We start from the raw sequence: 23,749 nt of genomic DNA on the forward strand, positions 1-23,749 counted from the left end.
AAAACCACAAGGGGAATGAGAAAAATGGCTAAACCACAAATCACCTTTCAACTCTGAGGAAAGCCTACCCTGTAGAAAACTAGTTTAAGGGGAACTTCTTAACCCACCACCTAAGAATACGATGGAAATTTGGAAGGCAAGTGGCCCCAGGATAGAGCGTGATTTACTAGTAATTTACTAGTAATTCAGGCCAGATTTCCAAGGTCAAATATTTCTATTTCAGTAGACGTTATGGAACCTCCTCATATTATGCCCCCAGAGCTGTGTATGGGGTCAGCAGGAGCTGAGATGACCCCATGATTACGGATGACAGCTCATGAACCTGGACTGTGGGACAGACTCTGTGTTCTACTCACGGTGACCCTGTGAGCATAAGGCAGAGCGTGATGTGTATTATTATCCTCACCGGCCAGAGGCTCTGAGAGTTACGTGCTTTGTCTAAGATCCCAGCTTGGACGGGGCACACCCAGGACTGGAATCCACATCCTTGCCGACTGGGCTCACTTCCCCATACCGCGCTACTTCTGCTGACGTGGAACGTAATCGGCCCTGACAGGCTACCTTGTTCTATGATGTCACCTCGACTGGTCTGTCTGTGTACCAAAAAAAAAGGTCACCTTTGGGGTCATTTCCCTGGGTGTAAAATCAGAATCAAAATATGAATATTTTATGCGGCAGAAGTACATTCACAGTGACCTTATTTATGAACAACAACTATAAAATGAGATACACGGTTGAGAAAATGAATCTGCAGGAAGGCAATATTAGAGTGAAAAAAAGCTATGAAAACCTGTGGACATGGGTTTGAATCTGAAACTTACTACTCATTAAATATGCACTAAATTAAAGTGGCTTAACCTCTACACGTCTCACTTATTATTGTTTCTTACCTGTGGATGTGGGTAACGCTTTTTATTATACAATATTGTGTGGTGATCCAATGAGATGATGTATATCAGAGTACCTGGCACAGTCTCTGTAACAAGGTAGTTGCACAATAAGTGTTTACTACATAAAGGATGGAGCAGGTCACTAATAATTGTTATTGTTAAAAGCGCAGATGAATCTGTTCTCTAGCAGGGAGAAAGGGTTGAGGACACCTAAGTTTTGCTTGGGGATGGGTGGGGAGGCATCAAGTTGCTGTTGGGCGGTGGCTGTGAGTGTGAGGAAATTAGACATCTAAAGTGGGTGTTAAACAAAGAGGTTACTGAAAGGGAATCGAGAGAGCGGGAGGGAGTCAGCAGACAGTCCTCAGGCTAAACCTCTTTCCTATCAGCCTCTCCAGCCCATTTCCTGTCGTCTGTTGACCCACATTTTACACACTCTAATTCCCTGCACACAGCAGTTGGATCATACCTCTGGGCTGTCATTCATATTCTTCCCCAGAACAGTGTACCCCTCGGTTTTCATGTCGTTCACTTATCTTCCAGCCTTTGGGATTCAACCCTGGTGTCATCCTTCCAGGAAGCCTTCCTGAAACTTCCGGGTTGGACAGAGGGCCCTTTTTAGTGACCTCTGCCTCCTCTGTGCATTCTTTCCTTTATTACTTCATACACTATAAAAATTAATGATTTGTGTATGGGTCGGTCTTCCCCACTCTTCTGTGAGCTGCTCCTAGGGGCAGGGTTTTTGTCTTATTTATCTTTATATTCCTAGAATTCAGCAGTGCTCCCAGTGTAAAGGGATTACTTTAGAACCTCTGGTTGGAATTAAACTGGACTGGACCAAGGTGGGAAGCATCAGAATTCCTTGCCTATTTCATGAGGTTGTATATGAGATTAGACAGGAAGAAGAACAAAGGGGGGGGAGGGGGGGAGGAGAAGAATTATTATTATACAGGAAAGTAGTGTAAATCTTTATAATTCCCAGTTATAATAAGTAGTAAAAGTGGGTCAGTCAGATTTTTTTTTCCCCCTTACAAGCAACATCTATACAGATACTTAAATATCGCCACTCAAAGAAAAGATTTCAGGCAGCCCGTAAAGTTCAAGTTTTATCTCAGAGGCTTCTGTGTACGTTATTCATATACAGCATAAAAATAAGTCATATCAGGCTCAGCTGAAGGTAAGACCATGTCGAGAAAGTACAGTACAGTAAAGAACCAGGGAGACGTTTTCAGGGAAACTCCTTGGAGGAGAGTCGGTCTCCACACTCATTCAATCTCAGTTTTTCTCAGTTCAGGCCACAATGTATAAGAACTGGAATGGGGAACATCCGTTTAATGGTTACCGGCTCGGGCTCTGAAACCAGCCTGCCTTTCTTCTAATCCTGTGTCTTTTACTTACTCTGTATGGACTCAAGCAAGTAAATTCTCCACTGCTTGCCTCAGTTTCCTCATCTATAAAATGAGGATTAAAAGAGTTAATACTTGTAAGGGGTTTAAGCAGTGCCTGGCCCATAGCAAATGCTCAGTAAATATAATTATTCACTATCTTTAGTCCTTCTTTGTTCATTGTCAAATGCGAGGGTATCAATTGCTCAAGCGTCATTATTTGTATATCTATCCATCTGTCCATGCATTAATTTAACAAGTATTTTTGAGTGCTGACTATGTGTCTGGTACTGTGTTGGGTGCCAATGGCACAGAAAATGAGTAAGACATGGCCCTGTGCCTAGTAAATTCACGGTATTGTGTGTGTGTGTGTGTGTGTACACACGTGTGCTTACATGCGTGGGTAAGGGAGACTTACAGTTAAGCAGGTAATTTTAACAAACTTGATAAGTGCTCTACACGGAGAAGCACATGCTCATTAGGTCCCATGAAGAGAGGGACCTAATGCAGTTCCAGATGGTCAGGACAAGCTTTCCAGTAGAAGTGATACTGAAGTTGGGTATGAGTTGGCCAAGTGAGAGTTGCAGGTGAGTGGGGCAGGTATATTTTATACCAAAGTAGCCACCTTGATAGAGGCCTGAAAGCAAGAAAATTGTGAGTGGGTCAGTATGGAAAGTCAAGCAGGGAGTGACTAGATGCAAGTCTGGCCAGGAAAGGAGTTGTTATACCACCAGGAGCCTTTCCTGCCAGGTAATGAGAGTTTGGCTGTATCCTGTGTTAGCCAGTAGAGAAGCCCTGAAGACATCTTAGCAGAGATGAAAATGTTTAGTTTCTATCATTTGAACTGGGTCCCTTGGAAAGTTTTGCTAATTCCCAGCATGTAGAATTTACTGCTGCTACTTTTAGGCCCCGCTGTTTCCCTGTAGACTCCTATCACAGCCCTGTAGCCCTTTATTGAACTTACCTGTTTTTAATTCTGTCTCAGGAGACTGAAAGCACCTCAAAGACTATGTTTTATTTATCTCTGTATCCACAGAACCTATAACAGTGCTTGGCACAGAGCAGGCTCTTCACGGAGGCTTGATTAAAAAACAGGGTTTGATTTTAGGAAAATGTATTTCTTCTTATATTTCTAGAGCAAAGCGTTATCAGCTGAAATCTAGGCATTCAAGTCAGTGAACTGAGTGGTCTTTTTCACGGGGGCAGTGTGGTCCCTAAGAGCTGATGCCCCCCAGATTCCTAATCCATCCACGAGCACTGCTGTGTGTCCGCACTGTGCTCGGCATTGAGGGAGATGTTTTTTAAATTGAAGTATAGTTGATTTACAATATCGTGTTAGTTTCAGGTGTACAGCACAGTGATCCAGTTATATGTGTGTGTGTGTGTGTGTGTGTTCCTTTTCATATCCTTTTCCTTTATAGGTTAGTATGAAATATTGAGTAGAGTTACCTGTGCTATACAGTAGGTCCTTGTTGGTTATCTGTTTTATATATAGTCGTGTGTATATGTTAATCCAAATACTTTAAGATCTCATTAGATAGTTGTGAAACTACTGCATACATACACAGAACAACCCTCACATCCCCAGGATGTGTCTGGGAATGCTCAGTTCTCAGTAAATGTTTGTGAATAAATAATAATGGAAGAAGGTGTGAGGAATGTCTGCTAAATGTTCTGAGTCCAGTTGAGGGAAAGTCTGCGAGATAGTTTAATCTCATAGGGTTTCATTGAGGAACCTGGGCCTTGGAAGAGAAAAAAGATCTGGAGAGAGAGAAGAAAGAGGCAGAGGATTCTAAAGAGGGAGAAATAGCATGAACATCACTTCATAGAGACTAATCACCACTTAATGAAATCTAAGCAACTGGAAATCATGAAAGCTCTGATAATAGTTGGGTATGTTGGAATTCACATAAGAGAGCCAATTCCAGGCAAATTGTAATTTGGACGGTGTATGTGAAAGGACTAGCAGTTGCTTTAGCAAATAGCCTAAGTGGACCTTCACGACAGTGTTAATTAAAGCCAAGTTAATTAGTTAATTAAAACAAAAGTAGCAAATGATAGTTTCTAAAATTACGGTGGAGACAATGCTAATGTTTCTGCCACCTGCCTAGAAACCCTGGGGAGGGTTTTACCTTCTGATAAAATTTATAATTTAGGGCTATAGGCCTCTGTCATTAATTTAGTCATGAAAGGTCCACTGCTGGGCTTCCCTGGTGGCGCAGTGGTTGAGAGTCCGCCTGCCGATGCAGGGGACACGGGTTCGTGCCCCGGTCTGGGAAGATCCCACATGCCGCGGAGCTGCTGGGCCCGTGAGCCATGGCTGCTGAGCCTGCGCATCCGGAGCCTGTGCTCCGCAACGGGAGAGGCCACAACAGTGAGAGGCCCGCGTACCGCAAAAAAAAAAAAAAAAAAAAAAAAAGGTCCACTGCTTCTCAGAACCTCAGCTCCATGACCCTGGAAACTCTGAATGTTGTAGAGCCAGAACTTTAGACTCATCAAATTCAATGCTTTATTTAGGTCAGAACTGGTTTTGTGTTCATTTGTCAATTTGCAGCTGAAGTGAAGGCCCTAAACGGAAGCATGGCTATCTGCCTGACAGTGATTTGATGCTGCACGATGTCGTGCTGGAAGATTAGTGTCTAAAACCAAAATGTGAATCACAGGGACCTCTATACATTGATGGCATAAATAGTATGTTTCTCTATAAAAAAATCTATAGTGACTCACTCCCTCTTAAATAAAAATCTCCCCTTGCTATTTCAGTGAATTGAGTGACTGACTCCGGGCACTTTTCTTTTTTGTGCTCTAGGGTGAGCCTATTTAACTTCTCAGAAAACTGCTCAGACCTGTTCGAATTAGCTCTATTCTTCCCTTAGGTGCTCAGAGAACAGAAGTGATTCTCTCTCCAAGATTGGAGGTGGAACTGGCTCTTTCTAGCCCCCTTCTCACTGAAGATATGAACTATTCTTCAGGCCCCCAGAAACCTTTCTTCTCTTTTGGCTATGATGATGGTTTCCAAAGAGAATCACCCTTGTAGTATCAATTCTCCAGCAGGTTAAGGGAGTTACTTGAAAAAGTAGTGTTGTGTTCAGTAAGCTTGGGGGAAGATGGAAAAGGATTAACACATGAGTGATTGGTTTATACACTGCAAGACTTTTCAGTTTTTATCTCCAGTAAAAGAATAGTCAGAGTCTCTTCAAGCTTGTTTGACCAAATACACTTTTTTTCAAGGAGCAATTTTGTCAGACTCACTTTCCAAAGAAAACATTCTGGGAGATGCTCCACTCTGATGCCAAAAAGCTAAGGCCTGAGTTAAAAACTGCTGCATAACTTAACTAGTCATGAGACCATGGACAGGTGTTCTAACCATACTGGACCACAGACCCCTCATTTGAAAAATGGGAATGCTTATTGCTTCTACTTTCAGTATTTTGTGACCACTAGACAATTCTGTTAATATTACTACTGCCACTAATGCTACTAGGTACTTCGCTTTCCATGGTAGACACTATTCACTGGTGTATCCAACAAGCACTTGACAGCTTCCTTTCAGTCTCCATTTCAGAAGATGTAAAAGCTAAATGCATGCTTTCCAATACTCTCTTGCAGCTAGGGGTAGCTATATTGAGACAGTTTGGGCCAATAAGACATAAAGGCAAATTCGTAGGGGACTCTGAGATTATTGTTTTCCCTCATAAAGGGGTACAATGCATGGAGCTCTTGTGCATTCATCAGTAAAAGGCCTAGAGAATAGCAGAGATGTTGACTCTGGCATCACTGAGCCCTGGAGGAACGCCAGGAGCAGGCTATCTGCATATTTCTTGTAACACGAGGAAAATGAAAGGCAAACAAGTCATGTAAATCTCTGAAAAGCAGGTTGACTTGCAGCTGAACACACTTCTAAAGATTTACCTACCATCTATTGAGTGCTTTCTATGTGCTGATAGAAAGCATTTAATACATATCAATTCAGTTACTCCTTACCACAGGGGTTATTATGTACCATTTCACACGTGAGGAAACAGACTGAAGCACCTTGTTCAAATTCACGCAGAGTGTGCACTAACTTTTGGAAATATAGTCACTATAACCTCAGAAGTTATTATTATCTTTTTCACTCTAAATTAGGCAATTAGTGTCCTCTCTAAAATGGAGCCTTCACCGTCTACCACGAGACGTGGAAGGGACATATATAAGCCTTTTCGGAAACAGGACCCAAACCCAATCTGGATTTATAGCAGCCTACTTCACCATACACTAGATGGAAGCAGAACCAGGCTGGGCTGAGCAGAGCAGCTGCTTCTCCCCAAAGACCTACATCCGAAGATCTAGGTTACATATTTAATGTCACTCTAGATCCCAACAGATAGGCTTATTGGCATATTACAGAATTCAAGCCTGAGAAGCACAACTAATGAAAGTAATTTAGACTAAAATGTGAAAATCTTAGGAGCACTCAAGTTCACTTGTTCCCCATTAATTAAGCCCCAGTGTGAAAGGCAATGTGATACATACTGGCCTTTATAAAACTATAAACTAAAAGGTGAGATAAATCCATACATAAGCAGTTATATCTACAATGTTCTGAACATCTTGATTTTGGATCACAGAGAAGGAGTACCTAGTTTGAGAGCTCATGGGAGGTATAGAGGAATTTTAGTTTGGATCTAACTATTTCTTAGAATTATAGCTTCAAAGCAGGGAGCAGCTATGGGATGTATGTGATGCAAGGGTATTATAGCTTTCTCGGGCCTTTCTTCTTCTCTATATCAGAAGCAGGTCCCAGCGTGAATATCCTGGTTAATGGCAAAAAGAAGTCTCTGTATAATCAGAGGATAGCCTGTCTCAGCCATAATCATATAGACAGACCAGCATTTGCCAAGACCTCATACAGAAAAGCCAACAATTGCCAAAGGTGCCTCTGTACCTTCTTTCATATTCTAATACCCAGATGTGCTGACTACAGAATCCAATCATTAAGAACTACATGACCCTAGAGACATGGATGGGTCTAGAGACTGTCATACAGAGTGAAGTAAGTCAGCAAGAGAAAAACAAATATCGTATATTAACTCATGTATGTGGAACCTAGAAAAATGGTACAGTTGAACTGGTTTGCAGGGCAGAAAGAGAGACACAGATGTAGACAACAAACGTATGGACACCAAGGGGGGAAAGTGGCGGCGGGGTGTGTGTGATGAATTGGGAGATTGGGATTGACATGTATACACTGATATGTATAAAATAGATAACTAATAAGAACCTGCTGTATCAAAAAAAAATAAAAATAAAGCCCTCTGTTTAAGAACTTCCAAAAAAACCCCCAAAAAACAAACAAACAAAAAAACAACTACATGACCCTGTAGGGAAAGCAAGTTAAAATAGGACCCCAAATCCTAAGAATTCCTGTTTCTATTGGCATTACCAGTGAATTTTGTTGCTTATGCTGCCCTTTTATTTACTAAATTAGAAATTAAGTAGTTGAAAATAGTAATCTAATGTTATTAGAGGAATGTTAGAATTATAGCAAAACATGAGATCAGTGGGTGGGAATCTTGAGCAGAAACTGATGACCATAGGAGTGCAGGGGATACTTGTAATACAGATCACAGCAGGCTTTGTTTATGGTTTCCTTTGCTGTGCAAAAGCTTGTAAGTTTAATTAGGTCCCATGTGTTTATTTTTGTTTTTATTTTCATTACTCTAGGTGGTGGATTGAAAAAGATCTTGCTGTGATTTATGTCAGAGTGTTCTGCCTATATTTTCCTCTAAGAGTTTTATAGTGTCCAGTCTTACATTTAGGTCTCTAATCCATTTTGAGTTTATTTTTGTGTATGGTGTTAGGGAGTGTTCTAATTTCATTCTTTTACATGTAGCTGTTCAGTTTTCCCATCACAACTTACTGAAGAGACTGTCTTTTCTCCATTGTATATTCTTGCCTCCTTTGTCATAGATTAGGTGGCGATAGGTGTGTGGGTTTATCTCTAGACTTTCTATATGGTTCAATTGATCTCTATTTCTGTTTTTGTGCCAGCGCCATACTGTCTTGATTACTGTAGCTTTGTAGCATAGTCTGAAGTCAGGGAGCCTGATTCCTCCAGCTCTACTTTCTCAAGATTGCTTTCGCTATTCGGGGTCTTTTGTGTTGCCATACAAAAGACAACCCTCAGAATCAGAAAAAATATTTGCAGACGAAGCAACTGACAAGGGGTTAATCTCCCAGATATACAAACAGCTCATGCAGCTCAATATCATAAAAACAAACAACCCAATCAAAAAATGGGCAGAAGACCTAAATACACACTTCACCAAAGAAGACGTACGTATGGCCGACAAACACATGAAAAGATGCTCAACGTCACTAACTATTAGAGAAATGCAAATCACCTCACACTGGTCAGAATGGCCATTATCAAAAGACCTACAAAAAATAAATGCTGGGGAGGGTGTGGAGAAGAGGGAACCCTCCTACACTGTTGGTGGGAATGTAAATTGTTACAGCCACAGTGGAGAACAGTATGGAGGTTCCTTAAAAAACTAAAAACAGAGCTACCATATGACCCAGCAATCCCACTCCTAGGCATATACCCTGAGAAAACCATAATTTGAAAGGATTCATGCATGCATGCTGATGTTCATTGCAGCACTATTTATGATAGCTAAGAACATGGAAGCAACCTCAATGTCCATCAGCAGAGGAATGGATAAAGTAGATGTGGTACATATATATACAAGGGAATATTACTCAGCCATAAAAAGGAACAAAATAGTGCCATTTGCAGAGACGAAGGTGGACCTAGAGATTGTCATACAGAGTGACGTAAGTCAGAAAGAGAAAAACAAATATCGTGTAATATCGCTTATATGTGGAATCTAGAAAAAATGGTGAACTTATTTGCAAAGCAGAAATAGAGTTACAGATGTAGAGAACAAATTTATGGTTACCAAGGGGGAAAGGGGAGGTGGGATGAATTGGGAGATTGGGACTGACATATATACACTACTATGTATAAAAAAAATAACTAATGAGAACCAACTGTATAGCACAGGGAACTCTACTCAGTGCTCTGTGGTGACCTAAATGGGAAGGAAATGTAAAAAAGAGTGGATATATGTATACGTATAACTGATTCACTTTGCTGTACAGCAGAAAATAACACAACATTGTAAAGCAACTATACTAAAAATGAATTAAAACAAAAACAACTGATCATTGTAGGCTTAATCTTATGGAAGTTAGTAGAACCACTAGGGGGAAGTAGTGTGCACACTTGAAGACAAGCAAAAAGTAGCTACCACATTACTACATTCTCCAGTCCATTCATTCAACACACATACCGATGAACCATTATTGAGTGTCTTCTATGTGTCAAGCACCCTTCTCAGTACTTCTAGGCCCTGGAGGCACAGTGATGAACAAGGTAGACAAGGCCTCCACTCCCAAGCTTATCCTGCTTAGATTGGGACAAAGGGTATGTTCTACAGTCTGGCTAGAAGCTAGACAATGTAAAAATGGAGATGCTCTAGAAAGCCCAGGCTATACAATCAATGTATGTATAGGTTTGTTCTGCCTTATATGATGCTCTCTCTGTTATGAAGATCCTCCTCATCGCATACCTGACACAGAGACATTCAGGTATGGACAAAGACTGACAGCTGTTAACTTAGTTAATAATAATAGCAAACACTTAAGAAGTACTTATTGTGTGGCATACACTTACATGTATTTACTTATTTAGTCTTACAACCACTGTATGTAATATGTATTTCATTAACTCCATTCATCAGAGAAGGAAATGGAGGCATAGAGACGTTAAGTGATTTGCCTGTGGTTATACAGCTAGTAAGTGATGCTGCCCAGCTAACTGGGATGTTTAATCCCAGTGCTGCCCAGCTCTGCACTCTGCTACCTCCAATAAAGTGTCTATTGTGTGCTTGCGCTATTTCTTTCACTCTTGACAATCCTATGCGGTAGGTGATATGATCTCAATTTGGCAGATGAAGGAAGCAAGTCTCAGAGACAAGAAATGGTAGTGCCGGTGTTCAAACTCAGGACAAGCTGGCTACAAGGCCAGTGCTCTTCACCATTGCTGCATGTTCTCTCCATGGAGCCTGCCCTGGTGAGTTTTTGGGGTGTTTAGGCACAGTCTCACAATTCCGTCCCTCCAGCAACCGGTTTGTTTTCTCTATCAGGATTCCCTGGAAGATTTTATTTGAAGAGAGAGTTTAAAGAGAGGCTGATAAAATAAAAGTTTGGAAAAAATAAATTTTCTTGGATAAAATAAAAGGCTTATCTTGCAGAAGTTGCAGAAAAAGAATGTTTTAGAAGTCACGAAGGCAGATGGAAAATATGCCAGCAGTTAGATATATGGAAGGTCTTCTATGTATAGGCCATGACCCAGGATTTATTGAGGAAGTAGAAGGGGTTATTTTTCCCAGGGTTTACAGTTTAGTTGAATACCTTGCACAGTGTACGTGGAAAGAGATGAGAGGCATATAGGAATCAGAAAAGAATTGAGAGAGGCAAGGATGCATGTTAATAATGCAAATGAATTGGGTCATGCGGATAAACTCCCAAATATCCTATGGGTCCTTTTTAGTCCTCAGCAGACACAGTACCTTTACCATCACCCATAATTCAGGCTTTGAAGAATCAGGGCTGATAGGAAAGTAGGATTTTTCAGGAAGGCTAAATGATGGTATAAGAGAATTGTTCAAGGATTAGTATTTAGCTATTTATCTTCCATTTGAAAAATGCTTATCTTCCACTTATTTGTCTAGATTTTAGGAAAATTCTCAAATCTCTATAGAGTTTGCAGACTGATGCTCTGACTAGCTCTTTTGATGTGTTTTCTTAAATATTATTCCCAGTAACAATCTATGTAGCCTTTTTAATACCTCCAAATTTGTTCTCAAGCCACTGATAAGATGATCTCATTGCCTTTTGAAGTGCCTTAGGGGGCATTTATCACATAAGAAGGTCCTCCACATGGAGGGATATCATTGGCTGTTGGCTTCAGATTCTTTTCAGATGGCCATTGGCCGATAACTACTACCTGGGACGCTGGCCTTCGTGGATGGGATGAGACTATGGACAACAGAGAAAGTGGGAAACTGGCTGGTTGTTTAGCAAGGTTATATGCAAAGCCCCTTTGTTGTTTTGCCCCTTTCAGCTACTTAGACATGTCCCAAAGAGTTCAAGTTGCCCATTAAGAATGAAAGTATAGGGCTTCCCTGGTGGCGCAGTGGCTGAGAGTCCGCCTGCCGATGCAGGGGACACGGGTTCGTGCCCCGGTCCGGGAAGATCCTACATGCCGTGGAGCGGCTGGGCCCGTGAGCCATGGCCGCTGAGCCTACGCGTCCGGAGCCTGTGCTCCGCCAACGGGAGAGGCCATAGCAGTAAGAGGCCCTTGTACCGCAAAAAAAAAAAAAAAAAAAAAAAAAAAAAAAAAGAATGAAAGTATAAATTATATATTTCTTGTGCCTCTGTGGGATGGGCAGTCAAGGGTCCTTCTGGGCTTGAGAGAGGTTCAGGCACATGTAAGTGCAGTCAGATGTGTAAGGCTCTTGGTGCTCTGCTCTCAGCATAATCTTTGTTAACACTAATTTTCTCTGTTCTATGCGGGTGAATTAGAATTTAGTCCACGGTGTATCTCTGTCCCCTCAGGACCCCGAGGTCCTTGCCTTGCCTCAGTGATTTAGCTGTGCTCTCCCTGTTCTTCTGACCTCACTTCCCTTTTGTTGTAAGTCTTTGCTTTTTTTTTCTCTATCTCAACTTTTATGTTTCTGGCGTTAGGTTAAGTCACCAGGCCCATACCCAATTAACTCCATAAAAACCATTCAGTGCAAACGTCCAAAGCCCTTTCCCAGCACCCTGCCTCCCCTAATTTCAGTTATTCAGGTATTTCGCATCTCAAAGGCCTGGGAAACAAATGCCACTGATTCCGCCCTAGGGGCCAGTGCTCTAAGGCACCTGCAAAACTTTTACCTTAGGGTTTCCCCAGAGGAGCCCCTCCTCTTCCACAGGTTGACCAGGCTGCTGGATCTGCTGGCTGCCGAGGAGGACTTGCCATCCCCCACATGCATGCGCACCACCGTGGACGTGGTGAAGGCGCTGCGCACGTTCCTCTCTGGTTTGGCCAGGATGATGTAAACCTTCGGCACAAACATGCAGCCGAGGGCCACTGTGGCGCTGAGGCTGACTGAGAAACACATGGTGATGATTTTGTAGTTGCTGCCGAAGTAGATGGGCACAAAGGCCAGCCATATAATGCAGGTGGTGTACATTGTGAAGGCGATATACTTGGCCTCGTTGAAGTTGGCTGGAACATTTCTGGTCTTGAAAGCATAGAAGGTACAGCTCAAAATCAGCAATCCATTGTATCCAAGAGGAGTGACAACTCCTAGGTTGGTGGTGTTACAAATCAGGTAGACTTCTCGAATGCTTGGGTAGTCGTGCATTATGTCGGGAGGCTCCATTATAAAGAGGGCGATGATGATGCCCAGCTGGATGCATATGAGAATGAAAGCAATCACTAGCTGGGCACAGGCACTCATGAATCTGGGCTTTTTGGTACAGATCTTCTTCTTGCTGCCAGCCAGGATCCTTGCAATACGATTGGTCTTGGTTACAAGGGCTGAATAGCTCATGGCTGGGGAGAGACCGATGCCTATTCTCTGAAGGTAGCAGTAAATCTGTTTGGGCTTTGCAATGAGGCAGAAGGTACATAAGTAGCCCAGGCAGATGCCAGCAAGGATAATGTAGCAGAGTTCCCTGCTGGAGGACTTGACTACTGGTGTATCACGGTAAATGATGAAGACTGCGGTGACAAACAGGGTGGCTAGCAGGCCGAGGCAGGCAAACACCACAGCTGCAATGGGCTCAGGGTCACCCCAGCGAAGATACTGTACTGGGATCAAATCACAACCTGCAGAGACACAGACACATATTGAAAAAGAAGGAAGAAATATTGATTGGGTCACTTGTGCCTAAGTTGTAAGCAGGTGCCTATGATCCTTAGAGTTTGTCTCCAGTCTACCCTTCTAAGCTCAGTATCCCATACGACTCCTTTCTTCATATATTCAGTCATAAAATATTTATCTTTAGATTATCAAATACATACTCTGTGACAGGAGCTGTTCTAGGTTCTGAAAGCAAAATGATGAAGGACATATTCCCCGCCCTCCAAAAAAAAAAATTGGTGGGGGTTAGGGGGACTTTTATAGAATTACCTACAGGTGGGATAAGGACCATGAAGAAGTAGAGCATGAACCCTGACTCAGTCTGTGGGAACAGTAAAATCTCCTTCAATAGGAATTAGCAAATGCAAGTGTTGTGGTTTGGCTGAATTTGTGGATTTGGTAGGTTTAGCAAATAGAAATTAATTGTAAGGAAAGAGCTAGGGGGCATTGGAGGCATGAAAGGAGGTTCCATACAGTAATGTGATGAGCGGCCTAAGATAAGTCTGGAACGTAGGCAGGAGGGGATCTTGCAGGGCAGAGGGTCTTAGATCAATGGGAAGTCATTGGAGGGATCTATGTAGAGTAAGAGGAATCACATGGTCAGATTTGTGTGCGTGTGTTGTAAACATTTTGGTTGCTGTGTGGATTCTGGATGAGGTAAAGGTGTAGAGGGATTTGAGAAATATTGGAAGCAATATAGGCTGTTTAAATGCATGTGGGGATATGTGAAAGACAAAGGCATCAAGGATGACCAACATTGGTGCTTGAATCCACTGCAAAAAAACATGACAATTTGGCGTCGTTTGGGTTATGTGCCTTCCTTTTAAATTTCTTTAGGGCAGTGATTCTCAAACTTGGCTACACACTGGAATCACTTAGATATTTTAAAAAAGTACTGCGGCCTGGGTTTCAGTGCCAGAGTTTCTGATTTCATTGGCCTGGGTATCAGGATTTTTAAAAGGCACTCTAAGTGCTTCTAAACTTGCAGCCAGAGTTGAGAACCACTGCTCTCGAAGGATCATCCTTGTCAATTAGATTTTTAAAATGGAATTGAGATAGCTCTATTGAGTGAGTAGGAGAGGAGGTAGTAATCTGGAGCACTGGACACTTCAGCAATGTGGCAGAGATCATTCACTGCCTGCAAATAGCCATTCTCCCCTTTAGCCTCAGCAACAGATCTCCGTTTCCTTTGGGGTGGTAAAGGATGCAGCTAAAACGCTACATTTGCCAGCAACCTTTGCAGTCAGGTGTGCCATGTGATAGGTTTTAGCCAGAAAGATGTAAGCAGAGAACTCCTTCAAGGAAAATGACTCATCTTGGAAAGTACCTTTTTTGCCCTTCCTGGCTTTCTCCTTCTGTCGACTGGACTATACACATGATGGCTAGAGCTCCAGCAGTTATCTTGGGCTATAAGGTAACATTAAGGTCAGAAAACATGTTTTGGGATTTGGAAGAGAAAAATGCAGGGAGCCTGAGTCCCTGTTAACCGTGGAATCACTGACTAGCTCTGGACTGTGTATATCATATTTACCTTGTTTAAACAACTTTTATTTCCCTTATATATGCAGCCACACCAAATCCTAATTGATATAGCTGTAACTTCCTGTATCTCCTGGTCAAGGGTATTGTAGTAAGTGGCTTTGAATATCAATGGCTACTAGGAGGTAAGGGAGACAACAGTCACAGTATGTAATGATGGCGTAGGGGAGCAGAATTCACCATCCCCAGGTATGTCTCTTTGCGATATTAATTACTTTCAGCTGGTTATTTTCTAAGAAACGGCAGACGGGGGAAGAAAACTGAAAACCCCACTAGGAGAGACACACTTTTGTAAGAAACATTTGCATTCATGAGGGAAATCTCCATTTGGAAGGGTGGCACCCTCACTGTACAGTAGAGGAGGATGTCCAAATCTCTAGAAATTCTTATCAGTGGAGAAGGCAAAGACTTGAATCTGCATAAAAACCTTTACCCTTACTGTGCTTTTCCTCCCCTAGCTGACTGTCCCCACCCTCAATGTCTCTATTGTCTTTAGCTGAGGACAGTACTTAAGATGAGGGCTTTGGCCATTTTGGTGAGTTACTCATTTTTCCTGAGTCTCTCCCATGTCTACAGGTTGTAAAACTCTTTGATTTCTCTTCTTAATGTCTCATGTCAATTTCATTCTCTTGATGTCAGCCAGAAGCACCTAGAAGGGTAGAGGGAAATTTCTTCCTCCCTGACAATGACAAAGAAGCGTGGGGTTCTTTCAAAACATGTCTGAGGCAGCTCTGTTGTAGAAAGAAACGAAAACATTCTTTCTTCTCTCTCTTATTTCTGCCTTGCCAGTCTTTTTCTTCAAGATCTTAGGTTTCAAACTATTAGTTTACAGTAAGATGCAATACGGGTTTAATAGGATGTGTGAGTTAGCCTAGGGTCCTCAGCACACTTTACAAAATAGTTTCTGTGGGAAAATGTATGCTTAGTTTAAAAACCTGTGCTTTTAACTTTAAAAAATGTGTATGTGGATAGCCCAGACTAAATATGACAGTTATTTTATATAGTGTATAGGATTATAAATAAATGCATATCTCATTGCTAATGAATATACCTGTATCTATATTTCTAGGCACTTGTGTTCACGTGTGCGACTTATTATGTAGGATATCAACTTCTGAGACTTTAGGATACCATAGGGTTTAGGTTCATATTTACAAATTTGTTCTTCATAGAGACTATTTTACAAGAAAATAGAGACTCATCATTCCTATCTTTATTCTTCCATAACAGCTTATTTATAACACTGATATGACAGTGAAATTCATTATCTACTGTAGTTAATTCTATAGGGGTCTGTTTCCCCTGCTAGGTCATGAGCTACTAAATGTCCATGGTAATTTACTGATATAGGAAAGATGTTATGTGGTACATGAAGCAGGAATCCTTTCAACGGCTAAAGAGAATCACCTGAAAAAATATGTAAAAATTTAAGGACTTTCACTGTACTCCTTTTTTTCCCCCTGTTGTTCTGCTAAATCTTAACTGCTTTTATCTAAACGTCATTAGCACCCTAATTACTGAATGGTTTCTCTGGGATAACATTCATCACTGTTTTTATGTCAAATATATTCTTGAACTCTTCATGTGCAACCTGTTAACATCATGTGTGAAACTTAGAAATCTCCATTAGATATATGTGTTGGAAGAAATGTGTATAAGGGATGCCTCTAATGTGTTGTGGTTATTTTCTCAAAGTTGTCAGAATTTATATATTCAAATGAATGTTTTTTTCATTTAACGTGAACCACTGCAAAGGCTTTAATGATGCCGCCATTGCACAGAATACTTTTGAAACTATTCTCTTGGAATAGAAGATATTGGATTCTGATGATAGTGTTATAATCATTGAATGTTATAAATTGGATAAGATCTTAGAGTTTCCAAGAACGGATGTGCATCACAATCACTTGGAGAGTCTACAAAAATACAATTCAGGAGTCTAAACTCAGGATATTTCGAATCAGTACATTTGGGGTGGGACAAAAGAATTTTGTTTTGAATCAGCAAGCTCAGTGACTATACAACTGGTCCTTGGTTGGCCGCCCAACCTTAGAGATTATCAGGCTGACTTCTCATCCAGGGATGAGAAGTAGGGATAGGATGCAATCACCCTAACCCTACCTAAGGCTTTCCATGAGCTATGTTGTCTCAAGGCCAGGATTAATAGTGGGGGAAGATAGACTGGAAAGACAGGAGGTCTGGATGGCAGGTAGAGACGGGAGGTGAGTAAAATGGTTAGAAGACTATCACAATAGGACAGGCAAGGGATGTTAGGGCAATAATTAAAAGCCACTGTCCTGAGAACATTCAGCTGGTAAAGACATTTCAGAACTAGGACTGAAAGAAATGATGAGGTAGACAGACAGCAGAGTCAGGAGAGAGGCTTCTAACCAAGCTGATGGCAGCGCTGTTAACCAAGATGCAGGCTGTTGGAAGAAAAGCGTCACATTTTATAGGAATGATATCTAGTTCCAGTTTGGACATGTTGTGTTTGAAATGTTTATGACAAGTAGAGCAGATGGGAGCAGAAGCTTAGAAGAGCTATCAGGGTAGAAGTTACAGCTTTAGGAATCATCTGTGTATAGGTGGAAATAAGAGACATGGAAGTAAATGTAATCAATAAGGAAATTCATGGATATATATAGATGAGAGCAGAGTCTGGAAGTCTGGTATGACACCGAACTTAAGGAAGGGCAGAGGAAGAGGATATGTCAGGGAAGATATAAGCTAGATCATCTAGAAGGAAGGAAGGGTGTCAGAAGCCAAAGGAAAGTGGTTAAGTGGATGGTGCACCGTATCCTCCTCTAACAATGTCACTTCAGTTTTCTTTCTTTCTTTCTTTTTAAAAATCCTTACCCAAAGAGCTTTCACAAAGCTTTGAGCTTCAGTTTTCCAGATATCTCTCCTTGTGGCATATCACTCTCTTATATTTCCCCCCTTTACTACTTTTAGTTCTGTTTCCTCTGAACAGGGGGTGGTATCATGAAGAAGTTCTATCAAATCTCAGAATATTGAGATACTGCTAACCTTATTATGATATAAGTTTAGATTCTCATTAATTGCTACGCCTACTTTGCATTGGTTTACAAACATCTGAATACGCTGTTATTCTTCCTAAATCTCTTCCTTATTTTCTTCTGTGAATTAGGGCCTTTTCTGCATTAATGGTTTTCTTTTTTATCCCAGTTTCATTCTTAGTGTAATGGTAAGTACTCAGTATTGGAAGTACTCAGTGTACTGGTAAGTTATCACTGGAAGGGTATGTAGAAGTTAACTAAGAATCTGTAGACTATATATTTTATAGTTTTACTATAATCAGTTTAGCGTATGCTTTTTATATTTTAGATTAAAGGATCTTGATCATATTGGTGAAGTTCCCTCCTAACAAGCATATTAGAGTTTCTTAGAAGATGTACAATATTATTACATTCCTTTCTAGAAATGCATGTGAGGCATAAATTATAAAATCACGACCTGTTTTCTGATGGCATCTATTTAGGTGGCTATCCACTTCTCACTTTCCTCCCCTTTCATGCTTGATCCGTATTCTGTGATTCTCCAGTATAATTCATCCTTTCATAGCTTGAGGTGACATATATTGAAAACAACCGTTTTTTTCTTTTCCATTATAGTTTATTACAAGGTATTGAATATAGTTCCCTGTGCTATATGTAGAACTTTCTTGTTTATCTATTTCATACATAGTAGTTTGTATCTGCTAATCCCAAACTCCTAATTTATCCCTCCCCCACTCCCTTCCCCCTTTGGTAGCTATAAGTTGGTCTGCGAGTCTTTCTGTTTTGTAAATAAGTTCATTTGTATCGTTTCTTAGATTCCATATAAGTGATGTCCTATGATATATGTTTTTCTCTGTTTGACTTACTTCACTTAGTATGATAATCTCTAGGTCCATCAGTGTTGCTGCAAATGGCATTATTTTATTCATTTTAATGGCTGAGTAATATTCCATTACACACACACACATATGGGTGTATATATATATCACAGCTTCTTTTATCTATTCATCTGTCGATGGACATCTAGGTTACTTCCATGTCTTGGCTATTGTAAACAGTGCTGCTGTGAACACTGGGGTGTATGTACCTTTTTGAATTAGAGTTTTCTCTGGATGTACGCCCAGGAGTGGGACTGCTGCATCATATGGTAGCTCTATGTTTAGTTTTTTAAGGAACCTCCATATTGTTCTCCATAGTGGCTGCACCAGTTTACATTCTCACCAACAGTGTAGGAGGGTTTCCTTTTCTCCACACCCTCTCCAGCAGAAAATACAACAATTTTTTTTAAAGGGAAGGAGAGCTGCCAAAACTGTATTATCCACATTATCCTATGATTCCACTACTGTGCTTCCCATACATCTAACGGGAGACGGACGGCTCACTGATTTCCTGGACACCTAAAAATGATATGACTGCTTAGCAATAACTGGTACTCATGCTTACTGTTTGGGTATTAGTCTTGCAGGAGTAATATTCCTGTGGTTAATAGTTCCTAGACTGTTGCATTCTCAAACCCTCTTCCAGGTGTCTGTTCAGGCAGAAGGAAAGAGGAGTCAAAGATCCTGGGACAGTTGCCTGATGTTCTGTAAGTTGACTAGGCAGGAGCTCCTTAACAAGCTCCTTATTTCCTGTATAATTTTGGAGGAAAGGAAGTTGCTGCTGAGAATCTTTGAGCATCAGATGTATGTGTTGTCCGCTGCCGGTCAGGCCATTTCAGGTATAAGAAACTCATTCGGGGCTGTTGTGGAACTCTCGTCTCATACGTGAACAATAGATCTGCCCAGAGTACAGGGTGTTGACTGGGGACTAACAACATCACGCCTGCTGGCAATCTGCTCCATCGATAGACCATTTGTCTGCCTTTCCTCCCTTCTTTACCTGTCTGGATCTGGATCTCTGGGGTGTTGGTTTGAGATAGCAGAGTGATGCAGACTCAGAATTCTTTCTGCCTTGTTCATAGCCCTGCTCATTTAATATTTTCTCTTCACTTAGCCTAAGCTAAAGTTTTTCATTACTTCCATATTTCAGAAGAACTGGAAGTGATGTGTGTGTGTGCGTGTTATATTTAGGTACCTTATTTTTCTTTGTAGCACTTACTATAATTTTAATCTGTTTTGTGTGTGTATATGTGCATGTGTTAGAGAGAGAGAGAGAGAGAGAGAGAGAGGTTGAGAGAGACGTCATATTGTTTAAGTCTGTCCTCCCTACTTCACTAAAAGCACCCTGATGTCAGAGACTTTGCGTCTTTTGCTCACGAATGGAACCATGGTACTGAGCATGGTGCCTCACTCGTATGGTTAGCACAGCAATTTACAAATTAATATATCTACTATATAATCAAAGTATAATCAAATTCTCATTCTGCTGTATGGATCAAATCATTCTCAGCAAACCTTTTTGTGGCCTTTAGGAAGTCCAAGTTGCAGAACTGTTATGTACTGTTATAGATAGAAATCTAAATTCAGTGCATTACACCTGAATTTTAGAGTCAGGGTTCTGAATCAGAGAGGATAAAACTAAGGAAGCACCTCAAAGGCTTCCTTCTGCCTAGGGGTGTGACATGTCTCACATTAGAAATATTCCTGGTACTAACTTGGCAGTGATCAGTGTTTGTGATTAATCTAATTTTGAGTAATTCATTGGATCTGGGAATTATGAATAGAAGAAAGAGGGAGGCAGTAACCTAAGTCATTCTTTAACAAGTGTCGTTTAGTATAAAGTTCAGATACACCGTTCCCAAAAAGGCTTCAGTAGTTGTGGCACGCGGGCTCAGTTGCTCCACAGCATGTGGGATCTTCCCGGACCAGGCCTCGAACCCGTGTCCCTTGCATTGGCAGGTGGATTCTTAACCAATGCACCACCAGGGAAGCCTCTGTCCTTTGGTGTCCTTTGGTGGGTGCCCTCTAGGAACCAGTGGGCGGCTCTCACTCCAGTCGGCAGCACTAACTGGAAACCCCCAGAAGAGTTAGCAGCGAGGTCACTGTGAATCCCACCCATGACCTGCCAACAGTGTTGATCCAACTGGAGCGTTCTCCTTTCTGTGGCCCCCACCACTCAGCACTTACCCAAGACTTCTCACCACTTTTCCCGGACCCTTTCTCCCCAGCAGGGCCTCAGAAGGCCTGTCGCCTCCCTGCTCTGTCTCCTAGGCCAGGCGACTCTTTTCTCAGTGTGTCTTTTGCTAAAGATGCCCTTTTTGTATAAATAAAAGATAATTTGGAGTTGTTCTCTCTCTCAAAAAAAAAAAGGCATTCCCAAAAAGGCATTTTTCTAGAGTTGATTGATTTTACCATTACCTTAGCATGAAATAAAACATAACCATGATTCCTACCTCAAATGAAAATTGAGTCTCTATCCAAAATGTTTGGTAGGTTTTATGGAAGCTGCCTCAATGGGAAGCCACTTTATTCCTGTTTATGCCAGCATTAAAAAAAAAGGGCAGAAACTAACATGTATTGAATGCCTACTAAATGTCAGGTGTTATCCTAGATATTTTAGGTAATCTTCACAATAAACAAGTGAGGTAGGTATTATTAACTCTGTTTTACAGAGGAAGGATATGAGGTTTAATCTGATGCGTTGGGGCTGAGATTAAAACCCTGTGAACATTTTGATTGATTGATTAACTGATTGACTTATGTTACATGAGGAGAGACAAACTGATCAGTGTTCCTTTCAAAGGGGCCCTGCCTGAGGTTACTTAGTAGGAAGGAGAATCATGAATAATTGGCAATGTCTGCCATGTGCAAGGAGGGGCTAGTGGTGGCATAAGTATTTGATATTTGACATAGATCCATTCTCCCTTCTGAGAAATCTCATTGGTTCAAATTCTTCAGCGAGGTTCTCATCCTGGCTTATATGTCCTGAGGGTTGCTAGCCAGACACTGATTGGTAAATTTTTACTTTTGTGTCCCTAAAGTTTTCTAGTGTGGAATGGGCACCAATACCCACAGCACACGAGAACAAGGATTGATTGTAGGACATTCCTAACATTGCCACATAGAGGACTCACAGCCACCCATTTATCATCGGACCCAGCCTATTTCACGCCCTTCAAGGTTTATTGCATATTTTTTGTTTTAGATTCCCTTAATAAAATTCCCTCAGAGAGCTGACAACTCAGGGCTATAGTTTTTATTTAGCTTTTATATTTTTTTATTGGTTACATTTTATAGGGGAATTTGAAATTGTATGCAAAGATTAATTTCAGAATTAGGCATAAAGAATGATTTAATAGTTCTGCAGAGTGCTGAGGGGAAGGATTATCACAGATGCACGTTTGTAGGGGCCAGCTTTGGAAAAATATGACTTCTGGTCATACTGTGGATGAATAAGAGAGGAAAAACACAGCATATGAATTTAAATAATAAAATGTGCTGACTGGAATACTTTGCTCCACTTTTACCTTTCCCCTCTCCCCTCACTATCTAACTCATTCCTCTTTCATTTTCCAGCTCTTCTTTGAGGATGGCTTTTCTGATTCCTGGAGTGACAGGTTCCTCCCATGTGGTCAAGCAGTTCCCTGTGCCGGTGTCTATCACAGTGCTTGCACAATATTTTTTTGCACATAATAGCACAACTCTTATGCTCATAGTGAACTTGCTTGTCTGTTTCATGTAGTAGACAGAGAGCAAATTGAGAGCAGGGGACTGTTTGCCTTTTGCTCTGCTGTGCCAAGCCAGTAGCCAGTACACAACACGCACTTAAACAGGTTGAATGAATGAATGATTATGTTAATGGAGGAGAGAACAGTTGAATCAGGAGACATGCATTTCATTTTCAGCTTGCACACAAATATTTCTGGTGAATATGAGACGCTTCCTCTATTTATTTGTGTCTCCATTTGTTTTTACTTTTTTGGAATTTATTTAGTAACAGCGAGCATTCAGAGATATTTTCATTGGATGGGGATCCTTCCATCTGAGTCTTTTTCCATTTTTATGAGAGAGGGCACATTTTACAACCAGGTAGCTTCTTCAGCCTGCTTTCTGCCCGTGGATGACTGGATTACCAAGAATCTCTTTATATTTGAACTGTCTGTCCTTTGCATGTTTTAGTTGTGTCTCCATCCATTTTTCTATACATAAAATGGAAATACAGAACTCCCTTCCCTATAATGAGGGTTTTAATCTGGAGAAACCCTTGTAGAAGAAATTGCATATGAGAAATTAAAGACCGATTACCTGAAAAAGAGCAGTGAAGCAATTTCTCAGGACTGAGAAAATAAAATGCTTAAAACTATTTTTGTACTTTACTAGAATAAAACATTAAAGTCATCACTTTAAAACCAAGAGAGGATCAAGAGAATTTTACACACATGATTTGAGCTATAATGAGTGTTTTACAATTAATTTCCTGGTTTCCTAGACTCTTTTCAGGCTCCCTTTCCTCTGGTTTTAGTCAGTCATTTTTTGCAAATAATCTGCATAGTAAAAAGCATTTTCCTCCTGTGGCTGGTCTTCCATCCAAATGTCCTTTCTGATTTTGTGACTCAAATATTTATTGAGTGTCTACTGTGTTCTAGGAGCTTGTTATTCCCAAGTGTCCAAAACAAGCAGAAACCCCCTACCCTTTAGCTTGTGTTCCAACTGGGGAGACTGACAATATATGATCAGCAAAAATAAGTTAATACATTAACAATATAATGGAATAAAAGGTTATCTATGAAGTGGGGAAAGTAAGAGGTAGAAGAGAGGGGAAAGGGGGACAGTATGTAGTACTAAACACGTTGGTCAAGGTAGACATTTGAGCAAGGACTTGAAGGAGGCAAGGATAACAGCAGTATGTGTGTCTGGGGTGGAGCATTCCAGGCAGAGAGAACAGTTGGGCAATGACCCTAGGAGAACAAGCTTCCAGATATCTTAACAGAAGAACAAAAGGACCAATGTGTTGGGGGATAGAGGGAGATGTAATAAAGAGGAAAACAGTCCAGATACATAACAAAGGTCTAGGTCATATAG

General features: G+C 41.1%; 1 protein-coding gene across 5 annotated transcripts in view; it reads right to left on the reverse strand.

Annotated features, from left to right (window-relative positions):
- GRM5 (glutamate metabotropic receptor 5) overlaps positions 1–23,749 on the reverse strand; it is a 543,349-nt gene that overhangs the window by 45,202 nt on the left and 474,398 nt on the right. For all 5 annotated transcript variants that reach the window (XM_060157879.1, XM_060157878.1, XM_060157881.1 and 2 more), the window contains exon 7: positions 12,260–13,199. In XM_060157879.1, coding sequence (XP_060013862.1) covers positions 12,260–13,199 — 940 coding nt within the window. The remainder of the gene's footprint in view (positions 1–12,259; positions 13,200–23,749) is intronic.

Source organism: Lagenorhynchus albirostris, chromosome 9, assembly GCF_949774975.1.
Source record: "Lagenorhynchus albirostris chromosome 9, mLagAlb1.1, whole genome shotgun sequence".
Lineage (NCBI taxonomy): Eukaryota > Metazoa > Chordata > Mammalia > Artiodactyla > Delphinidae > Lagenorhynchus > Lagenorhynchus albirostris.